The 22,080-nt window shown below is 49.4% G+C and overlaps 1 protein-coding gene across 2 annotated transcripts; it reads left to right on the forward strand.

The window, feature by feature from the left end:
• Window positions 1-3,835: 3,835 nt before the first annotated feature.
• On the forward strand, window positions 3,836-19,123 carry DIO1 (iodothyronine deiodinase 1). 2 transcript variants are annotated; one of them, XM_034652963.1, is made up of 5 exons: window positions 3,836-4,157; window positions 11,341-11,484; window positions 13,243-13,404; window positions 15,990-16,189; window positions 18,352-19,123. In XM_034652963.1, the coding sequence occupies exons 1-5, from the start codon at window positions 3,836-3,838 to the stop codon at window positions 18,418-18,420; spliced, it is 897 nt and encodes a 298-aa protein (XP_034508854.1). In that variant the 3' UTR covers window positions 18,421-19,123. The 2 variants fall into 2 exon arrangements, with proteins under 2 accessions (XP_034508854.1, XP_002915789.3); XM_002915743.4 differs by lacking the exon at window positions 13,243-13,404.
• Window positions 19,124-22,080: the final 2,957 nt, after the last annotated feature.

Here is a 22,080-nt window from a genome sequence, read left to right on the forward strand (position 1 = left end):
CTAGAGAATATAATAAGACAAGGAAAGGAAATAAAAGGTATACAGATTGGGAGGGAAGAAATAAAACTGCCTTTGTTCACAGATTGTATGATTGCTTATGTAGAAAATCTGAATGAATTGGCCAAAAAACTCCTGGTACTAGTAAGTGATTATAGCAAGGTCATAGGATACAAGGTTAATACACAAAAGTCAATTGCTTTTCTATATAACAGCAATGAACAATTGGAATCTGAAATTAAAATCATAATACCATTTACATTAGCACCCCTCAAAATGAAATACTTAGGTATAAATCTAACAAAATATGTAAAAAATCTATACAAGGAAAACTCTGGTTAAATAAATCAAGGAAGAACTTTAAAAATGGAGAGATATTCCATGTTCATGAACAGGAAGACTCAATATTGTCAAGACGTCAGTTTTTCCCAACTTAATCTATAGATTCAACGCAGTCTCAATGCAAATCCCAGCAAGTTATTTTGTGGGTATCAACAAACAGATTCCAAAGTTTATATGGAGAGACAAAAGACCCATAATAGCTAATGCACTATTGAAAGAGAAGAACAAAGTTGGAAGACTGACACTACTTAACTTCAAGACTTACTATAAAGATACAGTAATCAAGACAGTGTGATATTAACAGGAGAATAGACAAATAGATCAATGCAACAGAAAAGAGTGCCCAGAAATAGACCCACAGAAATAGAATCAACTGATCTTTGAAAAGGAACAAAGACAATGCAAAGGAGAAAAGACAGTCCTCAGAAAATGGTGCTGTAACGACTGGACTTCCACGTGTAAAAAAAAATGAATCTAGGCACAGACCTTACACATGTCATGGAAATTCACTCAAAATGGAACTTAGAACTAGATGTAAAACACAAAACTATAAAACTCCTAGAATATAACATAGGAGAAAACCTAGATGACTTTGGGTTTGGCAATGACTTTTTAGATACAACACCAAAGGCACAATCTGTGAAAGGAAGACTTAATAGGCTGGACTTCATTAAAATTAAAAAGCTCTGCAAAAGGTATTGTCAAGAGACTGAGAAGACAAACCACAGACTGGGAGAAAATATTCGCAAAAGACGTAGCTGATGAAGAGCTATTGTCTAAAACAAAGAACTCTTAAAACTCAATGACAGAAAAAAATGAACAAACTGATTTTAAAATTAGCAAAAAATTGGAACGGACACCTCAGCAAAGAAGATAGATGGGTGGCAAATAAGTATATTAAAAGATGCTCAATATCATGTCATTAGGGAATTGCAAACTCAAACAGGAGTGAGATACTGTTACACACCTATCAGAATGGCCAGAATTCAGTCCACAAACACCAAATGCTGGGAGGACACAGAACAACAGTAATTCTCATTCACTGCTGGTGGGAATGCAAAATAGTGCATCCACTTTAGAAAACAGTTTAGCCATTTCTTTCAAAACTAACTGTATTCTTACCATAAAATCCAGCCATTGTGCTCCTTGGTATTTACCCAAATGGGTTGAAAACTTATGTCCACATAAAAACTTGCACACAGTTGTTTATGGCAGCTGTCTTAATCCATTCCTGCTGTAACAGAATACCGTACCAGGTGGATCACAGACAACAGAAATTTATTTTTCACAGTTCGGGAGGCTGCAAAGTGCAAGATCAAGGCACCAGCAGATTTGGTATCTAGTGAGGGCTCACTTCCTGGTCCTAGACAGCTGTCTTCTTGTGTCCTCACATGGAGGAAGGGGTGAAGGGGCTCTGACCCATTCATTAGGGCTCCATCCTGATTACCTAATCACTTCACAAAGGCATCACAAAAAACCAAATACCATCACTCTGGGGATTAGGTTTCAACATATGAATTCGGGGTAGGGGCAGGGATACAAACATACAGTCTATAGCAGCAGATTTACTCATATTTGCCCAAACTTGGAAGGAATCAAATAGATAAACTGTGGTACAGCCAGACAATGGACTATTATCCAATGCTAAAACAAAAGTGAGTTATCAAGTTCTGGAAAGACAGTGGGGGGTTCTTAAATGCTTATTACTAGGGGAAAGATGTCAAACTGAAAAGGCTCCGTGCTATGTGATTCCAACTATACCATGTTCTGGAAAAGGTAAAACTATGGACACACTAAAAGATTAATGGTGCCAAGGGTTCGGGGAAAGGTAGGAATGAACTGGAACAGTACAGAGGATAGAGGATTTTAGGGCATCAAAGCTATTCTTTATGATACCATAATGGTAGATACTTATTATAGATTTGTCAAAACCCACAGACTGTCCAATACCACGAGTGAAGTCTAATGTAATCTATGGACTTTGGGATAATGATTTGTTAACACAGGCTCATCAGTTGTAACACCTGCACCACCGTGGTGAGATATGGATGGTTGGGGAGGCTGTGCGTATATGGAGACGGGGCGGGGGCAGTATTTGGGGACTCCCTGTACTTTTGGCTTAATTTGGCTGTAAATTTAAGACTGCTTGAAAAAATACAGTCTATTTAAAAAAAACAAACAAAAATACTTTGTATGGCAAAATGCTATATATACGTGAGGCGTTCTTACTGCTTAAAGAGGCAGGTGCTGTACTTTGGGGGGCACAGCTTGGCGTTTACAGGGAGATGCTTAGAAACAGAACATCTTTTGGAGCTGTTTTTTTCTCCTCTGAATAAAGTTAGTGTGCTAGAGGCCAAGGTTAACACCTTTATGACCAGCAGCCAGCTTTCCTGTGCGCCTTCCCTCTGCCCTAACACACAGGTATGCAAATGCATCCAGGACGGGTAAACTTGAAGCTTCACGAGCTAATTCCTGAGAGATTAGTTAACTGCAGAACTGGTATTCAACCACTTCTCCTGTCTGGGCTTCAGTTTCCCTGCTTGAAAGGAATGACATTTTAGATGTTTTCTAAAACACTTTCCAGTTCTGAGCTTCTATGAGTCTTCTTTTAATTTTTCCAGGGGCCCATGCTTTCTCTGGCTTCAAGGCCTTTGGACATGTGGTTCCTTCCACTAGGACCCCTGGCCCCACTTGCCTGGCTAACTGCTTGCTGTTCTGCCTTTCTGGTCTCAGCATAGGTAGCACTTTGGGGGAAGTCCTCTAGACCTCTCTACACAGAATTACTGCCCTTCTCCATGCTAGCAGACCCCCATTCATCCTCTGTTTCTGTGCTTAATATACTAAGTGATAACTTTCTGTCTACTTGTCTCTTCCCCGCTCTAGACTGCCACCCCGCTGAGTGCCGAATGTTGTAGTTAGCACACATGCGTACAAACACACACACCACGGGAAGTCTCAGGTCCAGATTTTCTTGGGGATGGCCCAGCTCCATCTCTTCCAGACTCAAATCCTCTGGGGGGGGCTATGGCTCCAGAAACACTCAACCACCAGCTAGAAGCTATGAGTGCGAAAAAACATCTTTCATTCACAGAGGAACAATTTACATTATTAAAAGAATCATTACTGTTAGAACTTACTTGCAACAGAGCCTTTCTAAAGGACCACAGAGTCCTTTTAAGTGTGATCTTTTTACATATTTGTTTATAAAAATTTATCAGAGGGAAGATTTAAGATCTGCAGTGTCCTAGTCCAAGTATCTCTCAAAGGTTAAGGCAAAGGATCAGAAATGATAATAATTAGAGCAGACCTTTGAGCACTTGGATTGGAATTTTCCATTGCATTGACAGGAAGGCAGACACCTTCTGTCCTGGCACCTTCTTACTGTCCGTCCCGGGTTGGCTTCGTCCACCCTGCACCTTTGTTCAGCTCCGCCCAGTACCGCCTGGCTGTGGCCTGTCTGCCCGCTGGCCTCAGAGCCAGCTCTGGTTGTGCCGAGATGGGGCTGTCCAGGCCAGGGCTGTGGCTGAAGAGGCTCTGGGTCTTCTTGCAGGTGGCCATGCACGTGGCCGTGGGCAAAGTGTTCCTGATACTGTTTCCCGAGAGAGTCAAGCAACAAGTCTTGGCCATGAACCAGAAGAATCCCCACTTTTCCTATGACAACTGGCTCCCGACCTTCTACGGCATGCAGTATTTCTGGTTTGTCCTGAAGGTCCGATGGCAGCGACTAGAGGACAGGACTGAGCCCGGGGGTCTGGCCCCCAACTGCCCTGTGGTCCAGCTCTCAGGACAGAGGTGCAACATTTGGGACTTCATGCAAGGTCAGGAGACTGTTACGAGCTTGAGATGTGGAATGGGGTTGCAGAGGTGGGTGGGGAGGTGGGTTGGAAAGTCCTGAATTCTCCTACTCTGGCTACTCCTTTTCTGGTTTCTTGTCCTCTTCTCACTTCCTGAAACTAGGACTTCTAGACTCTGCTCTTCTGAGAGGCATCACCACTTTCCCAGGCCCTTAATCCACAAGCGAGCCACAGTGGCCTTCAGCTCCTTCCACACGCTCTTCAGCTCTGCCTGGTCAGCCCCTGCTCATCCTTCAGACTGCTGCTCGGTGACACATCCTACAACAAGCCAACACTGGCTCCCCCAGACTAGCTTAGCCCCTCATCCAGGCTTAATGTCCTCAACTTCTCTTTTTTGCGCCTGACCTGGTAGGTCGTTACGTGTGGGAGTGTTTGGATAATGTCTGCTGCCCTCACTGGCCTGCACGCTCTGTGCAGGGGAGCCCGTGGATGGAGCCCAGGCCCAGCCTTGTGCTCAAGGCTCTCTGTGGACCAACTCCCGCTTCCCTTCCCAGTCTCACGTACAGGCTTCCCCTCAGCTCTAGCCTCCAGATGAACTCTTGAGCCCGGCACATCCCTTGTGCTCTCCCTTCTCTATCTTGCTGATGTTGTTGGCTCTTCCCCTCTATCACCAACAGTCCAAAACCCCTCATCAGCAGTGCCTGCTCTCATGCCTCCCCTTCCGTGAGGCCATCTTGGATCCCTACAGCTAGGCACGCGCTCTCTCTCCTGGGCTCATGGCTCTGCATCTGTCCCTCTCCTCGGACTCTGATTCTTCCCACCCAACATCTGGCTGCCAAGCATCTGGCTCCCGCCCGATGGGGAGCCTCGTGACAGAACTGTGACTGATTCATCTCTGAATTCCCAGGACCTAGACCCAGCAGATAGAGTAGAGAAGGTCCCTGAGGCAAGTTAGCTAACCTAGTGTTTTTCAAAGCATGTTCTTTGGAAGCCAAATCCCACAGATACGCTTTACCACCTTGAGTTTCCTGACTGAAGTAGCTTGGGAAACCCTGCACACCGTACCCTCCTCCTGGGAATTCGTAGAGCACCCGAATATTTAAAAAGCTCCGAGAAGCCCTGAAGCTTAAAAACACACAAAACTTGAAAAAACTGACCAAACACTGACTGATTTTTCTAACACACAACCCCTGACTACTCTCCACCTGAGGAAATGCCCGTCATCATCACCCAGGTTCCAAAGAACACCTTTTGGGAAACGGCCTAATCCAGTCCTCTCTCTCTTCAGAAGGGAGATGGCCACTGAGAGGCAGAGGTGACAGCCAGTGAGAGAGTCAGACCCAGAATCTGGACTTCCTCATCTTGTTCTTTCCAGCACACCTCAGCACACATTCCTGAGCACCCCCTCTGTGCCCGGCCCCCAGCTAGTTGCCAGGGACTCGGAGTTAGGTAAGACCTTGCTCCTTCGTTCAAGGAGTTTATGGTTTCATCGCACAGATAGATGTCATAAACAAATCCTCACAGTTCTGTGAGACGGGGGAGGCTGTAAAGGTATAAAGTTGGCCTGCAGGGCTTGGAAGGTTTCCTGGAGGAGGTGGTTTTGGAATGAGGCCTTGAAAAATGAGAAAGATTTTTGTAGGGTCAGAAGGGAAAAGTGTTTTGAGCAGAGGGAAGGGCAAGGGCTTTTAGCTCATGACTTTACAACTGCAGTACACAAATGACGTCCTTTTATTCAACATCCACTAAGTGACCATTGATAATAAGAGCAATGAGAATAACCGCTAACTTTTATTGAGTGTCTACTATGGGCCAAGCGCTGTGCTAGAACCAGGCCAGTTTGCCGAATATCCATCATCTAGTGACCAGTCCCATGAAAGCCAACTTGCCCCATGGCAGTTCACAGAATGTACTTGCAGTTCACAGAATGTACTTGCTTCTTTTAATGGTTCACTGTTAGTGGACTGGTTTACGTTTTAAAGACTGTTCTATTTGTGCCTGCTCTCTGCTGTTGCACTTGAGACTGAAGAATGGAGAGAGAGGGAGACCAAGAGACAAAAGAAAACTCTTCCTGTGAAACAGAGTTGGCTTTTGGTGCATTGACCCAGAAGTAATGGTACTGAATGGTCCTGAAATGATAGGCACTATACCACCACTACCTGGTCTCTGCTCTGGAAGATCTCATAGCCTGGCTGGGGATATGGTGTAGTGAGACAGGGAACCAGAGGGTTCTGGAAGAAGCGGGATAGGGTAGGGAGGTGGTCAGAGGAAGGCTTCTTGGAGAAGAGGATGGTGAGCCAATTGTCTAGGCACAGTGAAGTCTCGGGATGGGTAGGGAAGAGGGGAGTGGGGAGCAGAATGGGCCAGAGGAGAGGAGCCACAGCGGACTGAGATGTGGAGGAGCGTCGGTCAGTTTTGGTAGAAGCGGGGCTGTGGGAGGCATGACGTTGGTGAAGGATGAGGCTGGACACGTCATCAGGGACCAGCGTTTGAGGGATCTTATGTGTCTTACTGAAGAGGGTAGACTTCCCCCTGAAGGTATTGGTGAATTCTAGAAGGATTTTCAAGGAGGCTGTTAACAATGACCAGATCTGCTTAATAGAAAGAGATCCTTTAACTGCTTTGGAAACCCACCAGCCACTAAAAAGCTCTGATGTAGGCTTTGGGTATAAATCCGAACTCATTTTATAGCCACAGACCAGAAGGTCTAGAAGGCTCTACAGATAACCTAGAGCAGTTCTTTCGTTTTTCACATGCAGAGGCCCAGAGAGGTAAATTGCTTGCTCAGAGTCAGTCATATGGCGAGTTCTCGTACAGCCCGAACTAGAACTTGTGGCTTCTGACTCTCAGCTGGTGGGACTTTTTGTTGTTGGATAAGATAACAGAGGCTCAGAGGAATTCCGGCCACCTCCTCTCCTCTGCGTGTTCACACACATGTACACACGTGATGTACACACACTCCGAGACACACACCCAGAGCAAAACACTGATTTCCTGGTGTGTTGTGGGAGAAGGCAAGTCCGGATCATTTATTTTCTAGGTACTTGGGAGTTAACAGGAAACCGGATTTACTTCAGCCCGTTGGTGATCTTCTAAAATCTCTCCAAGTGTATTCAGGAGATGTCAGCTAGTAGTGATAAATGCGCTTTCTCTGCTGAGAGAGCCTGGTATGGGGGTTAATTTACTGGCTTGGAGGTCATGGTGGGGGTTCAAGTCCAGCAGCTACAGAGCTGTTTCCTCATTTCTACAGACAACTTGGACTTGACAGCATTAGCCCGATGTCTAGAATGGTGTTCTCTGCCCCGTGGCTTGTGCACATAGGCAGAGCGCCAGTCCTCTGTCCCGTCACCCCCTAGCATCCATCCTTCCTCTCTGCTATCAGGAAAGCGGGGAACTAAGTTTAAACTTTGCCCTCCATACTGATCACTGCACCCAACCACACTATAAATAATTAAACACATGGCTCTGTCTCTCCCAGTTTCCTAATCAGTGAGTGTTGAATTTTTTTTTCCAATTAAAAACAAAATTCCAGATAGCTAATATTTAGCACTGGTCCTGACCTTAAGTCTTTGGGGGTTCTTATCTAAAGCATGACTCTCTGGGGTCATTGGAGGCTAATGGCTAGCCACTTGGCCTTGACTTGCCTCTGAGCCTACCCTGATGAGGCCTGGGCAGCCCTGTCACATGGGTGAGGACTTGTGTAATCATCCAACAGGGACTGAGGCCCCCTCAGTGCCCCGTAGGGCATCCTAAGAGAAAATCTATGAGCCAAGGACAAGGAGAGCTTTGTATCTCCCGGCCAGCTTTCTCCTCATGTACTGAAAAATGAAGACTCTATAATCAATTATTTCTCTCTCTACTTGGCCACCAGGAAACTCAGTCAAATATTAGTTCACTTATAATGAATACATGGGACCTTAAGCCTGCTTTGTTTTCCGTCTTTCCCTCCTGTTCTGTGCCTCCCAGAAGGGCAAGATTTTTTTTTATTAAAAATATTTTACTATGTGTATAGGCTGCTTCAAGCCCATTGCACAACGAGGTGAGGGTATAACTAACGAAATACACCATCAGCAGGTTAAGATGCCCTCGGTTCCCCTCCATCAGCAAGTCCTGTCAGTTTTACCTTTCACCTTCTCCGCTGCCCACACCCTAGCCCGGGCTCCCATTATCTCTCACATGCATTTCTCTGATGCCCCTTGACTGGATCCTTCCCACTTCCACCCCATCCTCAGGCCTTTCTCCATAGCGTGATCTTCAGGCATAAATCCGTTCATGTTTCATTATACATCCGAACCGTTAAGAGTCAGGGTTCTGGCTTGCCAGCCACGGAAACGCACTCCAGTTTTCTTAGTCACACATATACGTACACAAAATAACATATTAAGAACATGCTGCAAGATCCCCAGAATCAACCACAGCTGGGGCACTGGGCCTAGACTGTCTTTTAGCATCACAAGTCAGGCCTGGATCCTGCTGTCACTCTGGTTGCCTTGGGAACAGACTCCTTGCCCCCCAGGACTCCACCATCCCTGACAGTGGCACTACCACTGGGCCATAGATGAATTCTGCCGTCTCAGTGACTGCAGGATCTAAGGTCTCTGTGGGAGGGTCCGATCAGCCCAGGCTGGGTCACTGCTTGTGCCTTGGCTGCTCGGGACAGAGAACAGACCTGGCCCCTCTTCCTCCATAGAGGCGTACTCTCCCATTAATAGCATACAAAACAGGCAATTCCAACTAGGAAGGACGGTTAGGAACTGGGCAGCCAAAACTGCAACAAATATCCACCATCCTTGTTTTGTATCTCCATGATGTTCCATCGTACCTAGAATAAAATCCGGATTTTTCACCAAGGCATAGGAAAGCCTGCCTCCCCTGGCCCATACCTGCCTCTCCAGTCCTGCCTCTCATGACCCACCCTCCCCCACCTCCCACTCGCTCCCCAGGCCTGGCTCTGGTCATAGTGGCTTGCAGGTCCTTGAAGACACCAAGCTCCGTCCTGCCTCAGGGTCTTTGTACAGGATAGAGTCCTTTTGTCTGGAATGCCCTCCTCCTCCCTTTGCCCATGGCTGGCTCTTTCTTAGCCTTCATTTCTGATTAAATGACATGTCCTCAGAGGCCTTTCCTCCCACCTGTCTAAAGTAGGTCAGTCCTTTATAGACTCTTTCGTAACACTTATCACAGGTTGAAATTACCACATTTATGTGTTTACTTGTTTTGTGCCATTGAATAGACCTCAAATTGCATGTGGGCAGAGCCCGGCTGGCCTTGTTCTCTGCTGAGCGCCCCCCCGCCCCGCCGTGTGCGGCAGAGAGCCTTGCACACTGTAAGTGCTGTGTAAATGCTTGTAGGTGGAATGAGAGTGTGCTTGGGGACATTGAGGGTGAATGAGGAGCAGGCCCTGCCCTCAAGGGACAACAGGTAGCCTAGGGGACACAACTCTCAAATGGGCCACGTCACAGTGCAACACCTGCCGTGCTCTGATAGATGTGAGGCAAGGGTTCAACGACGTCCGCTCCGGCCACAGGGATCCCCCGGGCACTGGCAGCTCCCGAAGGCTACTGGCCGTCGAAGGTGGGGAGTAGCAGAAGGCTTCCACCCAGGGCTGGTTTCATGGGTGTGGGACCAGTGAGTCACACACGGAAAGGCCCCGTGCTTGGGGTTTCAAGTTCTGCATTAGCTGTCTTGAAATCCTTAATCATTTTATCTTGGAATTTGCATTTTGTAAGTGAAGCCTGATGGGGTAACAGAACCTGCCCAGGGAGCTGGAGACTTGGCTCGTACAGGACCCGGCCTCCCACAGCCTTCTTGCTCCCGGGGACTTGTCCTCCACGACCCGCTCTTCCACCCTCAGACGCAGGGCTCGTCCAGCCTCCTTCCCACTCCTACCCATGACTGTCGCCACCCTCTGACCCCAGAGGGGGCCTGGACGCAGGCACAGGAGAGGCTGGGTCGGGTGCGTGCCTCCTGCGGCATCTCGTGGCAGGGCCTGGAGGCGGCCGTCTGCATCCTGGGCCACAGCGCCATGGTGCAGTGTGTCCGGTGACTGGGGTAAGGTGGTGGGAGAAGCCTCTTGCCTGCCTCCCCTCCCCCATCAAGGAGTCTAGCGTCCCTAGTGGTGGTTGTGCTACACTGTGGAGGGGGGGAGGTGGGCATGTGGGGAGGGTAAATGTCGAGCTCAATTTCTGCGCTCCTGGCTGGGCATGGTGTGTTGTCTGCTGGCTGGAGGGAGAGGAAGGCTGGTAGCGGGTGCACAGTCACACAGGCACGTGCACACTGAGTTTTGGGGTTCCTGGATGACTGTGAGGGGCCGCATTCGCCCTATGAATATCCCTATGGCCGTGAGAGTGCGACATTAAATAGTAGCTAGACAATACCCTGTCAGCGCAAGAGAGAGACCACAGACGCAAATCCTCTTATTTTCATAGAATTAGTGGCACTTTTCCCCCCACTTTGTGAACAAGGGGCCCAGCATTTTCATTTTGCACTGAGCCAGCAAATTATATGGCCAGTCATGCCCCCACCCTTCATTCCCCTTTATGGCATCCCCTTTGCTGCCTGTCCCACTGCCTAGCTCGGGGGCGAGATAGCCGATAACAGCTTACATCTACTGAGGACCTACTATGCGCCAGGCACCGTTTTAAGCCCTTATCTGTACTCCTTTATCTGTCCTACCTGTAATCCTCATAACAATCCTATAAGGTAAGTGTTACTATTATGTCCATTTGTGAAGGAGGAAACAGACGATTTGAATGAGAAGAGCTCTGAATTGAGAGTCTAGAAGCCAGAGTATTAATTTTAGCTTCACCCTTGACCTGCTATGTGACCCAGAGTAAGTCTGTAAACGAGGAGAAAAACTGCCTACCTTGCAGTATTCTAATCTCATCACATGAGAAAACAGATCTGTACCTGCCTTATAAACTGCCTGAGAGGGACTCTCATTATTTGAATTACCACCTAGTGGCTGCAGGTGGTCCACTGAGACCCCCTGATAATATCCCCTCCTTGCGGAGAGGAGGAAACCGGCTCCAGCCTGTGCTAAGTCATGCTCTGTAGGCTTCAGCCCTGGTGCCCCCCGCCCCCCGTGGCCTGGCTCCATCTTCAAGGGAAAAATAAAAGTAATAGAAGCGAGAGCATCTGGAGCGAAGATGGTGCTGACGAAGTGATGCTGTGTGTCGACGATTGGTCGGTGATGATTCCATTCCTGTTTCAGGCAACAGGCCATTGGTGCTGAATTTTGGAAGTTGTACCTGACCTTCATTTCTTTTCAAATTTGACCAATTCAAGAGACTTGTTGAAGACTTTTGCTCCACAGCAGACTTCCTCATCATTTACATCGAGGAAGCACACGCATCAGGTACAGAGAGACTCCCTGCCCCTGCCTCTTCCTACCTTCTCTTTTCTCCCCCAATTCCCCCCAAGCTTGGCTCAAGGTTGGGGAGGGGGGAGGAAGAGGAGTGAGGGAAAGAGCCGCTACTCACTGAGTACCTGCCATCTTTCAGCCCCTGCTGTGTTTACCCAGCACCTGCTAACTCCACAANGAAAGAGCCGCTACTCACTGAGTACCTGCCATCTTTCAGCCCCTGCTGTGTTTACCCACCACCTGCTAACTCCACAGCCTGTGCTTTCAGCCCGGCACACAGAGCAGAAAACCTGGAAGGGGCGCCTGGGTGGCTCAGTCGGTTGAGTGTCTGACTTCGGCTCAGGTCATGATCTTGGGGCCCTGGGATAGACCCCAGAATCAGACTTCCTGCTCAATGGGGAGTCTGCTTCCCCCCTCTCCCTCTGCCTCCCTCCCCCTACTCCCTCTCTCCCTCTCTCTCTCAAATAAATAAAATCTTAGAGAAAAACAACAACAGCAACCTGGAGGGGTGGGTCCAGTTGGCCGAGCACCAAGCATTTTGAATGGATAAATAGGGAAATCAAGGGAGAGGAGCTAATAGGAGGAATTTAGACCTGAAATGTCACAAGTGAAATGACCACTCTATAGCTGGGTGTGAGATCCCTCCTAAGACTCTCCAAGCTCAAAGGGACACTGTGGTTCATCTCAGTCAATGGTTCCCAAGCTTTAGTGAGCATCAGAAGCACCCAGAAGGCTTGTTATAACAGACTGCTGGACCCCGACCCCAGAGTTCCTCAGTTAGATGGGGCCTGAGAATTCACATTTCCGACAAGCTCCGGGTGATAAGCTGCTGGCCTGGGGCCCACGCTTGGAGACCCCCTGCCCCAGGCTAGCTTTCGTCGGGGGCAGGCATTCTGTCTTCACCCCTAACAGGCGGTCACACATTTTCATTACTTCATGGGAAATCTTATTCCTTTGCTGGACAGCTCTGTCCTGGAGAGCTCTCCCTGAAACTCCTACAGCTTGTGGTCTAAGCCCCTTGAACTTAACGAAATGGTCAGACACAAACCTCTCTCCCCGATTTTCAAGGGGATTGAACCCATGCGAGTGGCCCAACTTTCAAACCCAAAGACTGAAGAAGGCAGGAAGTCATGACTGAGTGGGACAAGTGTCATTTACGTGACCATCTCCCACACGGTTTGTCCATCTCCCAGCACCTGGCAGAGCCCATGTCCCAGAATCAGAGCTCAGTGAAAGTTGGACGAGTGGGTTGAGGCCAGTATTGTATCAGCCTTGCTGGTTTATCCGCGGGTTCTTAAGTGTAGGTTGCTATTCATTGTAAGCAAAGTTGGTCCAGCAGTGCTTTTTCCAGTATGGTCCCCGGATCCCTGACGTCAGAGCCACCTGGGTAGCTCGTTAAAAACGCATATTCCAGGGCCCCACCCCAGGCCCACTGCATCCTGATTTATTGCACCCAAAGGCTGGAGACCTTCTTTCAACTTAGCACTGTGTTCAATTCACCGGCAGCTTCTATCCTCATGACGACTCCGGGGGCCGCTGAAACATTAGCATGGGTACTAGGTACACAGAGGTCATGCTACTGTTCTCTCTACCCTCATGTACTTTAAAATTTTTCCATAATATGAAACAGGACAGGCAGCAGGAGCGCAGACGCAAGNCTGAAACATTAGCATGGGTACTAGGTACACAGAGGTCATGCTACTGTTCTCTCTACCCTCATGTACTTTAAATTTTTTCCATAATATGAAACAGGACAGGCAGCAGGAGCGCAGACGCAAGCACACACAGTGTATCCCTGGGGCAGACGGCCCTTCGGGAGAGCAGCCGCCATGAGTTTCAGAAAGAGGATTGGGTACCTTCAGGTGTCTGTGGTCATCATGGCTGAGAAGAGACGATGCCTTGAGGTCGTCACAGGTGCCAGCATTTCTCCAACTCTAATGTGTGCTTAAATAGCCTTGGGGGACCTTACTCTGGCTCAGCAGGGCGGTGGGGCAGCTCCCCAGGTGATGCTGAGGCTGCCGGCCCAGGGTCGCACTGGGAGTCACAAAATCCAGCTCTAATCTCTAAAAGAACGAGCTGTAAACGGTAACCAGAGGGGTGGATCATCACAGACAGTGTTTCTGGTCCTGATACCTGTCTCCTGACTCATGTCTCCTGGAGTCAGCACAGGATGAATCTTTCCACGACCCAGGGCTGACTACCTCAAGCCAATGAGGAAAGACTTCCTGACCCCGTTCTGACACAGACCAGTTCCTTGCCTCTGTGCTTTGCCAGTCCTGGTTCGGGCGTTTCTTCCTCCTCCCCACCTCCTTCCACAGGGTACTTGTTTCTGTCAATCAGACGAAGGTGGGTATGGCCTGACCCACCAAATTCAAATGCACAGAGCTAGGGTCCCCCAATCCCACAAGGTCTGGGGCCTGCAGCCCAAACCTTGTTCCCGCACGCCACATGTTTGTCCAGGTAAATTATGGGGAGGGACGAGGCAGGATGGGAAGAACATGGACTTCGGAGTTTCCGACCTGAGTATGGGTCCTAGCTCCAACAGGTGCCGAACACATGACTGTGGGCAACTTCCCTTCCATGCTCACTCTTGCGACAGTGAAATAGGATGACAACACCAGCCTCACAGAATCCTCATTCGACAATACTTGACAAGTACCTGCTATGTGCCAGCCCTGTGCGGGGCCTGGGGATATTGAGACAAGAGATACACACAGTCCCTGCCCCTCAGGAACTCGCAGTTAAAGCTGGGGCAGTGAGTCACTGCTTCTCTCCGGCCCTCCGTGTCCTCAGCTGCAGGACGAGGGGGAGAATCCCAGCTTGGCCTCCCCTAGGAGGTCGTTGTGAAGCTCCAAGGAGCTAACAAGACTGACCGCCTAAACATGAAACAGGGAAGCTGGTGTTATAGTCATCTACAGAGTTTTGATGTCTTGGGGCAGGTGACAGTTACTTTACACTGTGGCCAGGCACTTGTATCTTGGCATGAATTTCTCCCGAGAGCTGGCTTTTCTTGGAGGAAGGTTCCTGAGCAGGGGACTTTGGAGCCCCGAGGAGGTGAAGCCATTTCTGCTGATAGACTTAACCGACTTCTGCTACCCTGGGAGGCAGCTATTACTGTAAACACGGACCACGTGGCTTCCGAACGATCCCATGACCACGTTACCTGGGTCCCAGGCTCCCCAGAAATGGGACAAGTAGAAGGGCAAGGCCAGAGCACTCCGTGGTTATTTTTTTCAGCCCATTAACAGGAGTACCACTTCCTGTAAGTAGGAAGAAGGGCACCTTGGCAAATGAGGCCATTTGAAAATCCCCTTCCATTTAAAGTTAAGCAGCCTTAAGTGGGTTTGGTTTTGGGGCATCTCCAGAGCAAAGCAGCAGAATACCTGTGGTATAGAAGAAAAACTGGGGGCACCTGGGTAGTGCAGTCGTTAAGCGTCTGCCTTTGGCTCAGGGCGTGATCCCGGCGTTCCGGGATCGAGTCCCACATTGGGCTCCTCCACTGGGAGCCTGCTCCTTCCTCTCCCACTCCCCTGCTGTGTTCCCTCTCTCGCTGGCTGTCTCTATCTCTGTCAAATAAATACATAAATAATCTTTTTAAAAAAAATTTTAAAAAAAAGATTCAATAAAAAAAAAAGAAGAAAAACTGGGTTCTTTCCTGCCTGTGTGTTATTTGGGGGAGTCAGGCAAAATAAACCAGTATTTTTGAAGCACCTTCCGTGAATCAGGCAGAGTCCTGGGGATTCTGTACAAGTTACCTCACAGCCACCTGCAACACTGGTCCTATTAATCCCATAACAGATGGGGAAACTGAGAATTTAAAGAGATTTCAAAGGCTTGCCCAATAACACACAGCTGAGTGTGTCAGGGAAGGCTTCCTGGAGGAGAGGGGGTTAGAGCTGTGGTTCTCAACGGAGGGTGATTTTTGTCCCCCAAGGGACATCCGGCAACGCCTGGAGATGTTCTTGGTTGTCAAAAACAGATTGAAGGGAGGGTGGGGTGCTGGCGCTACTGCCGTCTAGTGAGTAGAGGCCAAAGATGAGGCCCGACACCCTGTAACATGTAGCACTGGGCAGAATGCACGTAGAGAACTGCTGCTCTAGACCCTTGCCTCGCAGAGCATGGTCCAGGGACCGAGCGGCCTTGGCCTCCCCGGCACCAGCTAGACCCTCAATGCCACCCTAGACGGACTGAATCAGAATCTGCCTTTAACAAGGTCCCCATGTGATTCAAGTCCGAGAAGCACTGGCCTAGTGACCTCTCCCATGCTGAAGAGCCGAGGTCTGGGAGTCAGGAGCCCCGGGCTTCCATTTTGAATCAGTCAGTAACTCGCTATGTGATCTCGTGCATTCACGCATAGTAGGAAACTGGGCCAAATCATGGCCAAGGGCTCCTCTATCTGGGACCCTCAGTTAAAGGGGGTGGGGATGGGGGTATTTAACCTGCAGGAAATACGTACGTGCCCTGCCTGTGAGGCCCACTGCCCATCTTTTCTTTTGTAGATGGCTGGGCTTTTAAGAACAATGTGAACATCAGGACTCACCGGAATCTCCAGGATCGCCTGCAGGCCGCCCGCTTGCTGCTGGACAGGACCCCCCGGTGCCCCGTGGTGGTGGACACAATGGAGAACGAAAGCAACTGGCGCTACGCAGCGCTGCCCGAGAGGCTCTACGTGCTCCGGGAGGGCAGGATCCTCTACAAGGTGACTGGGGCGCGGGGCCCAGGAAGGGCGCGGGCAGAAAGGGCTTTGCAGCAGGCAGACCTGCATTCAAGTCACTGCCCAGCCTTTTACCAGCCATGTGACCAGGGGCGAGTCCTCTCCTCTCGTGGCATTTCAGTTTCCTCTTCTGCAAAAGGGAGGTGCTGCCCCCCCACCACATGGGGTGAAATCACGCACAGGAAAGTCCCTAGCATTTGGACTGCAGCTGCAGCCTCAGGCCCAGCCCTAGTTCAGTTTGGAGCTGAATGCGAGAAGGTCGTTTCCATTTCATAAACAATGCTCGGAGAAGGACATTGACTTGCCCAACGTCACGCTGCACAAGGCTCTGATTCCAATTCTAAATCCTTTGAATGGGGTGGGCCAGGAGTGGGAGGGTCTGAAGACGCTCGTCTCTGAGGCAGGCCTGAATCTGGAGGGGGTTGTAAGAGTGAGAGGAGAACAAACCCTCCAGTGAGCAGCTGGAGATGCTGAAGCAGGGATTCACTCGAGGCAGGAATTGAGTCCTGGCTTGCTTTCCACTGATTGTGCCCCCCTTGCGGCGTCCAGCCTGGCCAGGGTGGGGGGACAAAAGCACAGCCTCTGGCCACTTGGGCACTGCTGGCCTCCCCTGAGAGGGCAGAAACTGTTTTATAGCTGCCAAAGGGATGTCAAACCTTGGAGAGCCCGTGGAGCCCAACCACGTGTCTGCTCCTCTGCGCACGGGTCACGCTGCTGGCCCTACTTCTGCAGGGAAATGAGCAACAGATGCAGCCCCAAGGTGCCAAGGGCCACAGCACAAGCATTCAGGTCCTTCTTCCCTTCTCCTCCCCAGAGACATGGCTCTAAGATGGCATGATGGAGGCCAAACAGGGTGAGGCCCCATGCAAGTACTGGCCACACAGGAACAAATTGAAAATGGCCCACCCCTTACTTGGAGTCTGAGGGATAAGGAAGACACACACAGTGTGCTCCAGTGTCCCAAGTACTAGGAGACTCCAGATGAGGGATCGGCAAACTTTTTCTGTAAAGGGCCTGATTGTAAATATTTTCGGCTTTGTGGGCCAAATAATCCCTGGTCACAACAACTCAGTCCTGCTGTTATAGCACAAAATCAGCACAGACGAAATATAAATGAGTGTGAGGCATTAGGACAGACTTGGCTTTCAGACTGTCAATTTCCTGACCCCTGAGGAAGGATAGGCTCTGTAGAGGTGGTGACAATTACGCAGGCCTTAAAGGCTAGGAAGCCAGCCACGTGGCATTGCAGATATAGGGAAGAAGGTGGGCAAGGGCACTGGGGCATATTACAGCAGAGTGTGAATGGAGAATTGGGGGCATTTAGGTGACAGCGGTCTCATTCTGGACCAAGTTCAGCCTACCTTTTGGACAAAGGAGAGCCATTGACAAGTTTTGAGCAGGAGGGAGGCATGATCGGATCTCTATTTTATTTTATTTTATTTTTTTAAAGATTTATTTATTAGACAGCATGCGTGCATGTGAGTGGGGGGAGGGGCAGAGGGAGAGAATCCCAAGCAGACTCCCTACTGACCATGGAACCCCATGCAGGGCTTAATCCCAGGACCCCGAGATCATGACCTGAGCTGATGTCAAGAGTCGGACACTCAACTGACTGAGCCCCCCAGGTGCCCCTGGATCTGTATTTTAGAAAGATCACTGGCTCCTGGGTGAGGCGTGGACTGGAGGGAGCAGGGACTGAGGACTGGGGATGGTTAGGAGGTGGCACGGCTGCCCAAGCAGGAGTTGAAGAGGACTGAACTAGGGCATTGGGACTGGAGAGGTGGAGGTGGGTCTGACTTAGAATGGGTGGAACTTGCTGTGAGCGGTAGAGAAAATAAGGGCCGTCTGAAGTCTAATTATGGGAGAGCAGCTTATTTATATAGACCCCTTTCTCCTTCTGAAACTATTCACCTTACCCCCTGTGGTTTTTCTCGTACTTCTGGGTCCCGGTCTGCCCCGTTAAATGTTGGTACCATTCCACACCCTCTCCCTGGGTGATCTCATCCACCTTATGGTAGCCTCTGCCATTGACGACACCATCATGACAAAGTCTCACATAGCTAACACTAGCCCGGTTCTCTCAACCAAGCTCCAGACCCCCTATTCCTGCAGGTTGGAAATCTGGAGTGCCGATTCTTCTCTTGCAGGGTAAATCTGGCCCTTGGAACTACCACCCAGAGGAAGTCCGTGCTGTTCTGGAGAAGCTCCACAGTTAGTCTGGAAAGATCCCCCAGTTCTAGGTGATCAACAGGAGGGCTCCTCAAGTCTTGGCTCGCCTCCCAGCCCAGGTGGCTTTTACCTCTGGACTCCTGTCCCCTGCCGAACCACTAGCTCAGATTGGTCTGGTCCTACCAAACAATTGTAATCAGAAAACAAAGCAGCAAGTAAGCTGAATGTTAAAGACCATACAACTCGATTCTGCCCCCACGGTGGAGACCACATTCGTCGCACGACATCGCCACGTGAGAGAGGCCCCACTCCATGCTGAGGTGTGCTCTCTCTCTCCAGCCACTCTGGTACCAAGTGGTCAGGTACGGCAGTCCTTATGTTAGGCAAATTCATTTTCCCCAATTGGCCATTTATGGACTTGATCACCTAAGACACTAAACTGACTTTTAGAACCAAGCATGGGGAGAACGCCAGTTGTTCAGAGAAAGAGATGAGGAATTGAAAGCTGTTGCTCATTTATGCAGAAGCTTGCATTCAAAATTGTTTCTCTGATTTCTTTGCAAGTCTCCTAATGGTCATTTGTGTTAGATTACATCAGACTAATGGATAACCATTGGCATTCATCTGTTTTAACTCTGCTTCTTTTCATATTTGTCTATGACGGCCACAGCCTAAAGTACACACAGCTGTGACTTGATTTGAAAGAAAATGTTTTAAGATGCAGCAAGCTAATACAGAATGATCAAACTATCTCAGGCTATTTGAAATGGCTTCAGTGTGATCTTTACATTTTCTTTTCCAATTTGTGTCAGCCTATTTTATCTTGCCTTATAGCCCAGTGTAATCTGATCAGCAAAAATACCATATGCTTGCAAGTGCCTCATTTGGTGAGAAGAACATTCATTCTTCGTGGGTTACATGTCAAATGTCCCTTTGTCTTGTGAACTGCTGAAGAATGTTTCACAGTGGAATCCAACTACCTTCACAACATGACATAAAAGAATGGGCTTGGGAGACATTTTTCTAACATGAAAACACATTCTCCTTGGCTCTGCCTTCATGGCTACAATGTTAACACTATTAATGTTGCTATTTTATTCTTTTTTAAAAACTTATCATTAATCATCTACCAGGCACCCATGTTCAGCCATGTTAAGTCATCTAATCTTTATACATTGCAAAGAGGAGATTATTATCCCCATTTTATAGATGGGAAATCAAGGCTCGGAGTGGGGGATTTGTGGAAGGTCTCAGAACTAGTAATAAGCCAAGGTTCGAACCCCATCTCTACCTTCAGCTTGCTGTGCGACTTCGGCTCGGCTGCCTTGGTCTCTTGAACTATAAAATGCGATACGAGCAGTGCCTGCTGCATGGGGGATTTGTGAGTAAAACACTCAGAACCCTGACTGCCTTAGAGAAAATGCCATGGACAGGCTGAGGATTATTATTATAAGTCGCTCCAAACTGCCTCCTTGGGCCCCCTTTTTAGGGAGTGGGAGATGGTGAGAAGGCAGCACAGTAGGGACGCTGAATAAAAATTCCTCATCCTGCCAAAGCAACGCAGGCATGAGTTTGCACGGGCACCCTGAGAGAGTAGCTGGGCACACAGTGGGACTGCAGCACAGCCGGGCACGGACCTTCTTAAGCCCCAGTTCCATAAAAGGAGACAGCGGATAAGCCCATGGTCCTCTGAACCACTCCTCCGATGGTCCCCCGATTCATGCCTATAAATGCACACAGAGCTGCCAGTTTTCAGTGAACAACAGCAGCTAGAACTGAGGAGTTTTCAGAATGTTAAAATAGACCCGAAGCGTTCCAAGTCAATTCTGTTCAGTTGAATGCTTCAGACATTCATTGAGCACGGATCCCTTACTGGGTGCTGAGTAATGCACAGATGGACAAGGTCCAGCTTAACCTCACGGGGGACTAGGCATCCATGGCAATGACCATAATGCAAAGCGAGTATGATGGGGGACAGCTGAGATAAAGACTCACTGCTCAGGGAGGATGGAGGGGAGGGCACTCCCGTGGAGCTGGGTGGGCCTGGGAAAGCCTGGTGGAGGTGGTGGCGTTGGGCTGGGGCTTCGAGGAGGCCCAGGCCTTCCACAGTCTGCGATGGGAACCTGGAGAGCACGGGGAGGGATAAGGACATTTGTGGGGAAACACGCATGGCAGAGGTGGAACAGAATTGTGCAGGATGCTTCAGAGGTTTGGACTCTAATTCTGCCAAACTGGCCGCAGACAATTCATTTCTGCTAAGCTGAGCCATGAAGTTCAGCAGGTGTGCGAACTAGGCAGCGTGCTTAGCTGTCAGCTGAAGGATTCCGGATACCTATTCTGCCATATAGATGACATCATTGAAAGTCTCAAGTAGTTTTTTTTTGTTTTTTTTTTTTAAAGATTTTATTTATTTATTTGACAGAGATAGAGACAGCCAGCGAGAGAGGGAACACAAGCAGGAGGAATGGGAGAGGAAGAAGCAGGCTCATAGCAGAGGAGCCTGATGTGGGGCTCGATCCCATAACGCCGGGATCACGCCCTGAGCTGAAGGCAGACGCTTAACCGCTGTGCCACCCAGGTGCCCCTCAAGTAGTTTTTTCAAGAAGGGCACATGGGGGCGCCTGGGTGGTATAGTCGGTTAACATCTGACTTGGTTTCTGCTCAGGATGCGATTTCAGGGTCTTGAGTTCGAGCCCCACGTTGGGCTCCACACTCAGTGGGGAGTCTGCTTGCGATTCCCTCTCTCCCTCTCCCTCACCCTTGTTCTCTCTCTCTCTTATAAATAAGTCTTAAAACCCAGNCACCTGCTAACTCCACAGCCTGTGCTTTCAGCCCGGCACACAGAGCAGAAAACCTGGAAGGGGCGCCTGGGTGGCTCAGTCGGTTGAGCGTCTGACTTCGGCTCAGGTCATGATCTTGGGGCCCTGGGATAGAGCCCAGAATCAGACTTCCTGCTCAATGGGGAGTCTGCTTCCCCCCTCTCCCTCTGCCTCCCTCCCCCTACTCCCTCTCTCCCTCTCTCTCTCAAATAAATAAAATCTTAGAGAAAAACAACAACAGCAACCTGGAGGGGTGGGTCCAGTTGGCCGAGCACCAAGCATTTTGAATGGATAAATAGGGAAATCAAGGGAGAGGAGCTAATAGGAGGAATTTAGACCTGAAATGTCACAAGTGAAATGACCACTCTATAGCTGGGTGTGAGATCCTTCCTAAGACTCTCCAAGCTCAAAGGGACACTGTGGTTCATCTCAGTCAATGGTTCCCAAGCTTTAGTGAGCATCAGAAGCACCCAGAAGGCTTGTTATAACAGACTGCTGGACCCCGACCCCAGAGTTCCTCAGTTAGATGGGGCCTGAGAATTCACATTTCCGACAAGCTCCGGGTGATAAGCTGCTGGCCTGGGGCCCACGCTTGGAGACCCCCTGCCCCAGGCTAGCTTTCGTCGGGGGCAGGCATTCTGTCTTCACCCCTAACAGGCGGTCACACATTTTCATTACTGCATGGGAAATCTTATTCCTTTGCTGGACAGCTCTGTCCTGGAGAGCTCTCCCTGAAACTCCTACAGCTTGTGGTCTAAGCCCCTTGAACTTAACGAAATGGTCAGACACAAACCTCTCTCCCCGATTTTCAAGGGGATTGAACCCATGCGAGTGGCCCAACTTTCAAACCCAAAGACTGAAGAAGGCAGGAAGTCATGACTGAGTGGG

The sequence above is a fragment of the Ailuropoda melanoleuca genome, chromosome 2 (genome assembly GCF_002007445.2).
Source record: "Ailuropoda melanoleuca isolate Jingjing chromosome 2, ASM200744v2, whole genome shotgun sequence".
In the NCBI taxonomy this organism is placed as follows: Eukaryota; Metazoa; Chordata; class Mammalia; order Carnivora; family Ursidae; genus Ailuropoda; species Ailuropoda melanoleuca.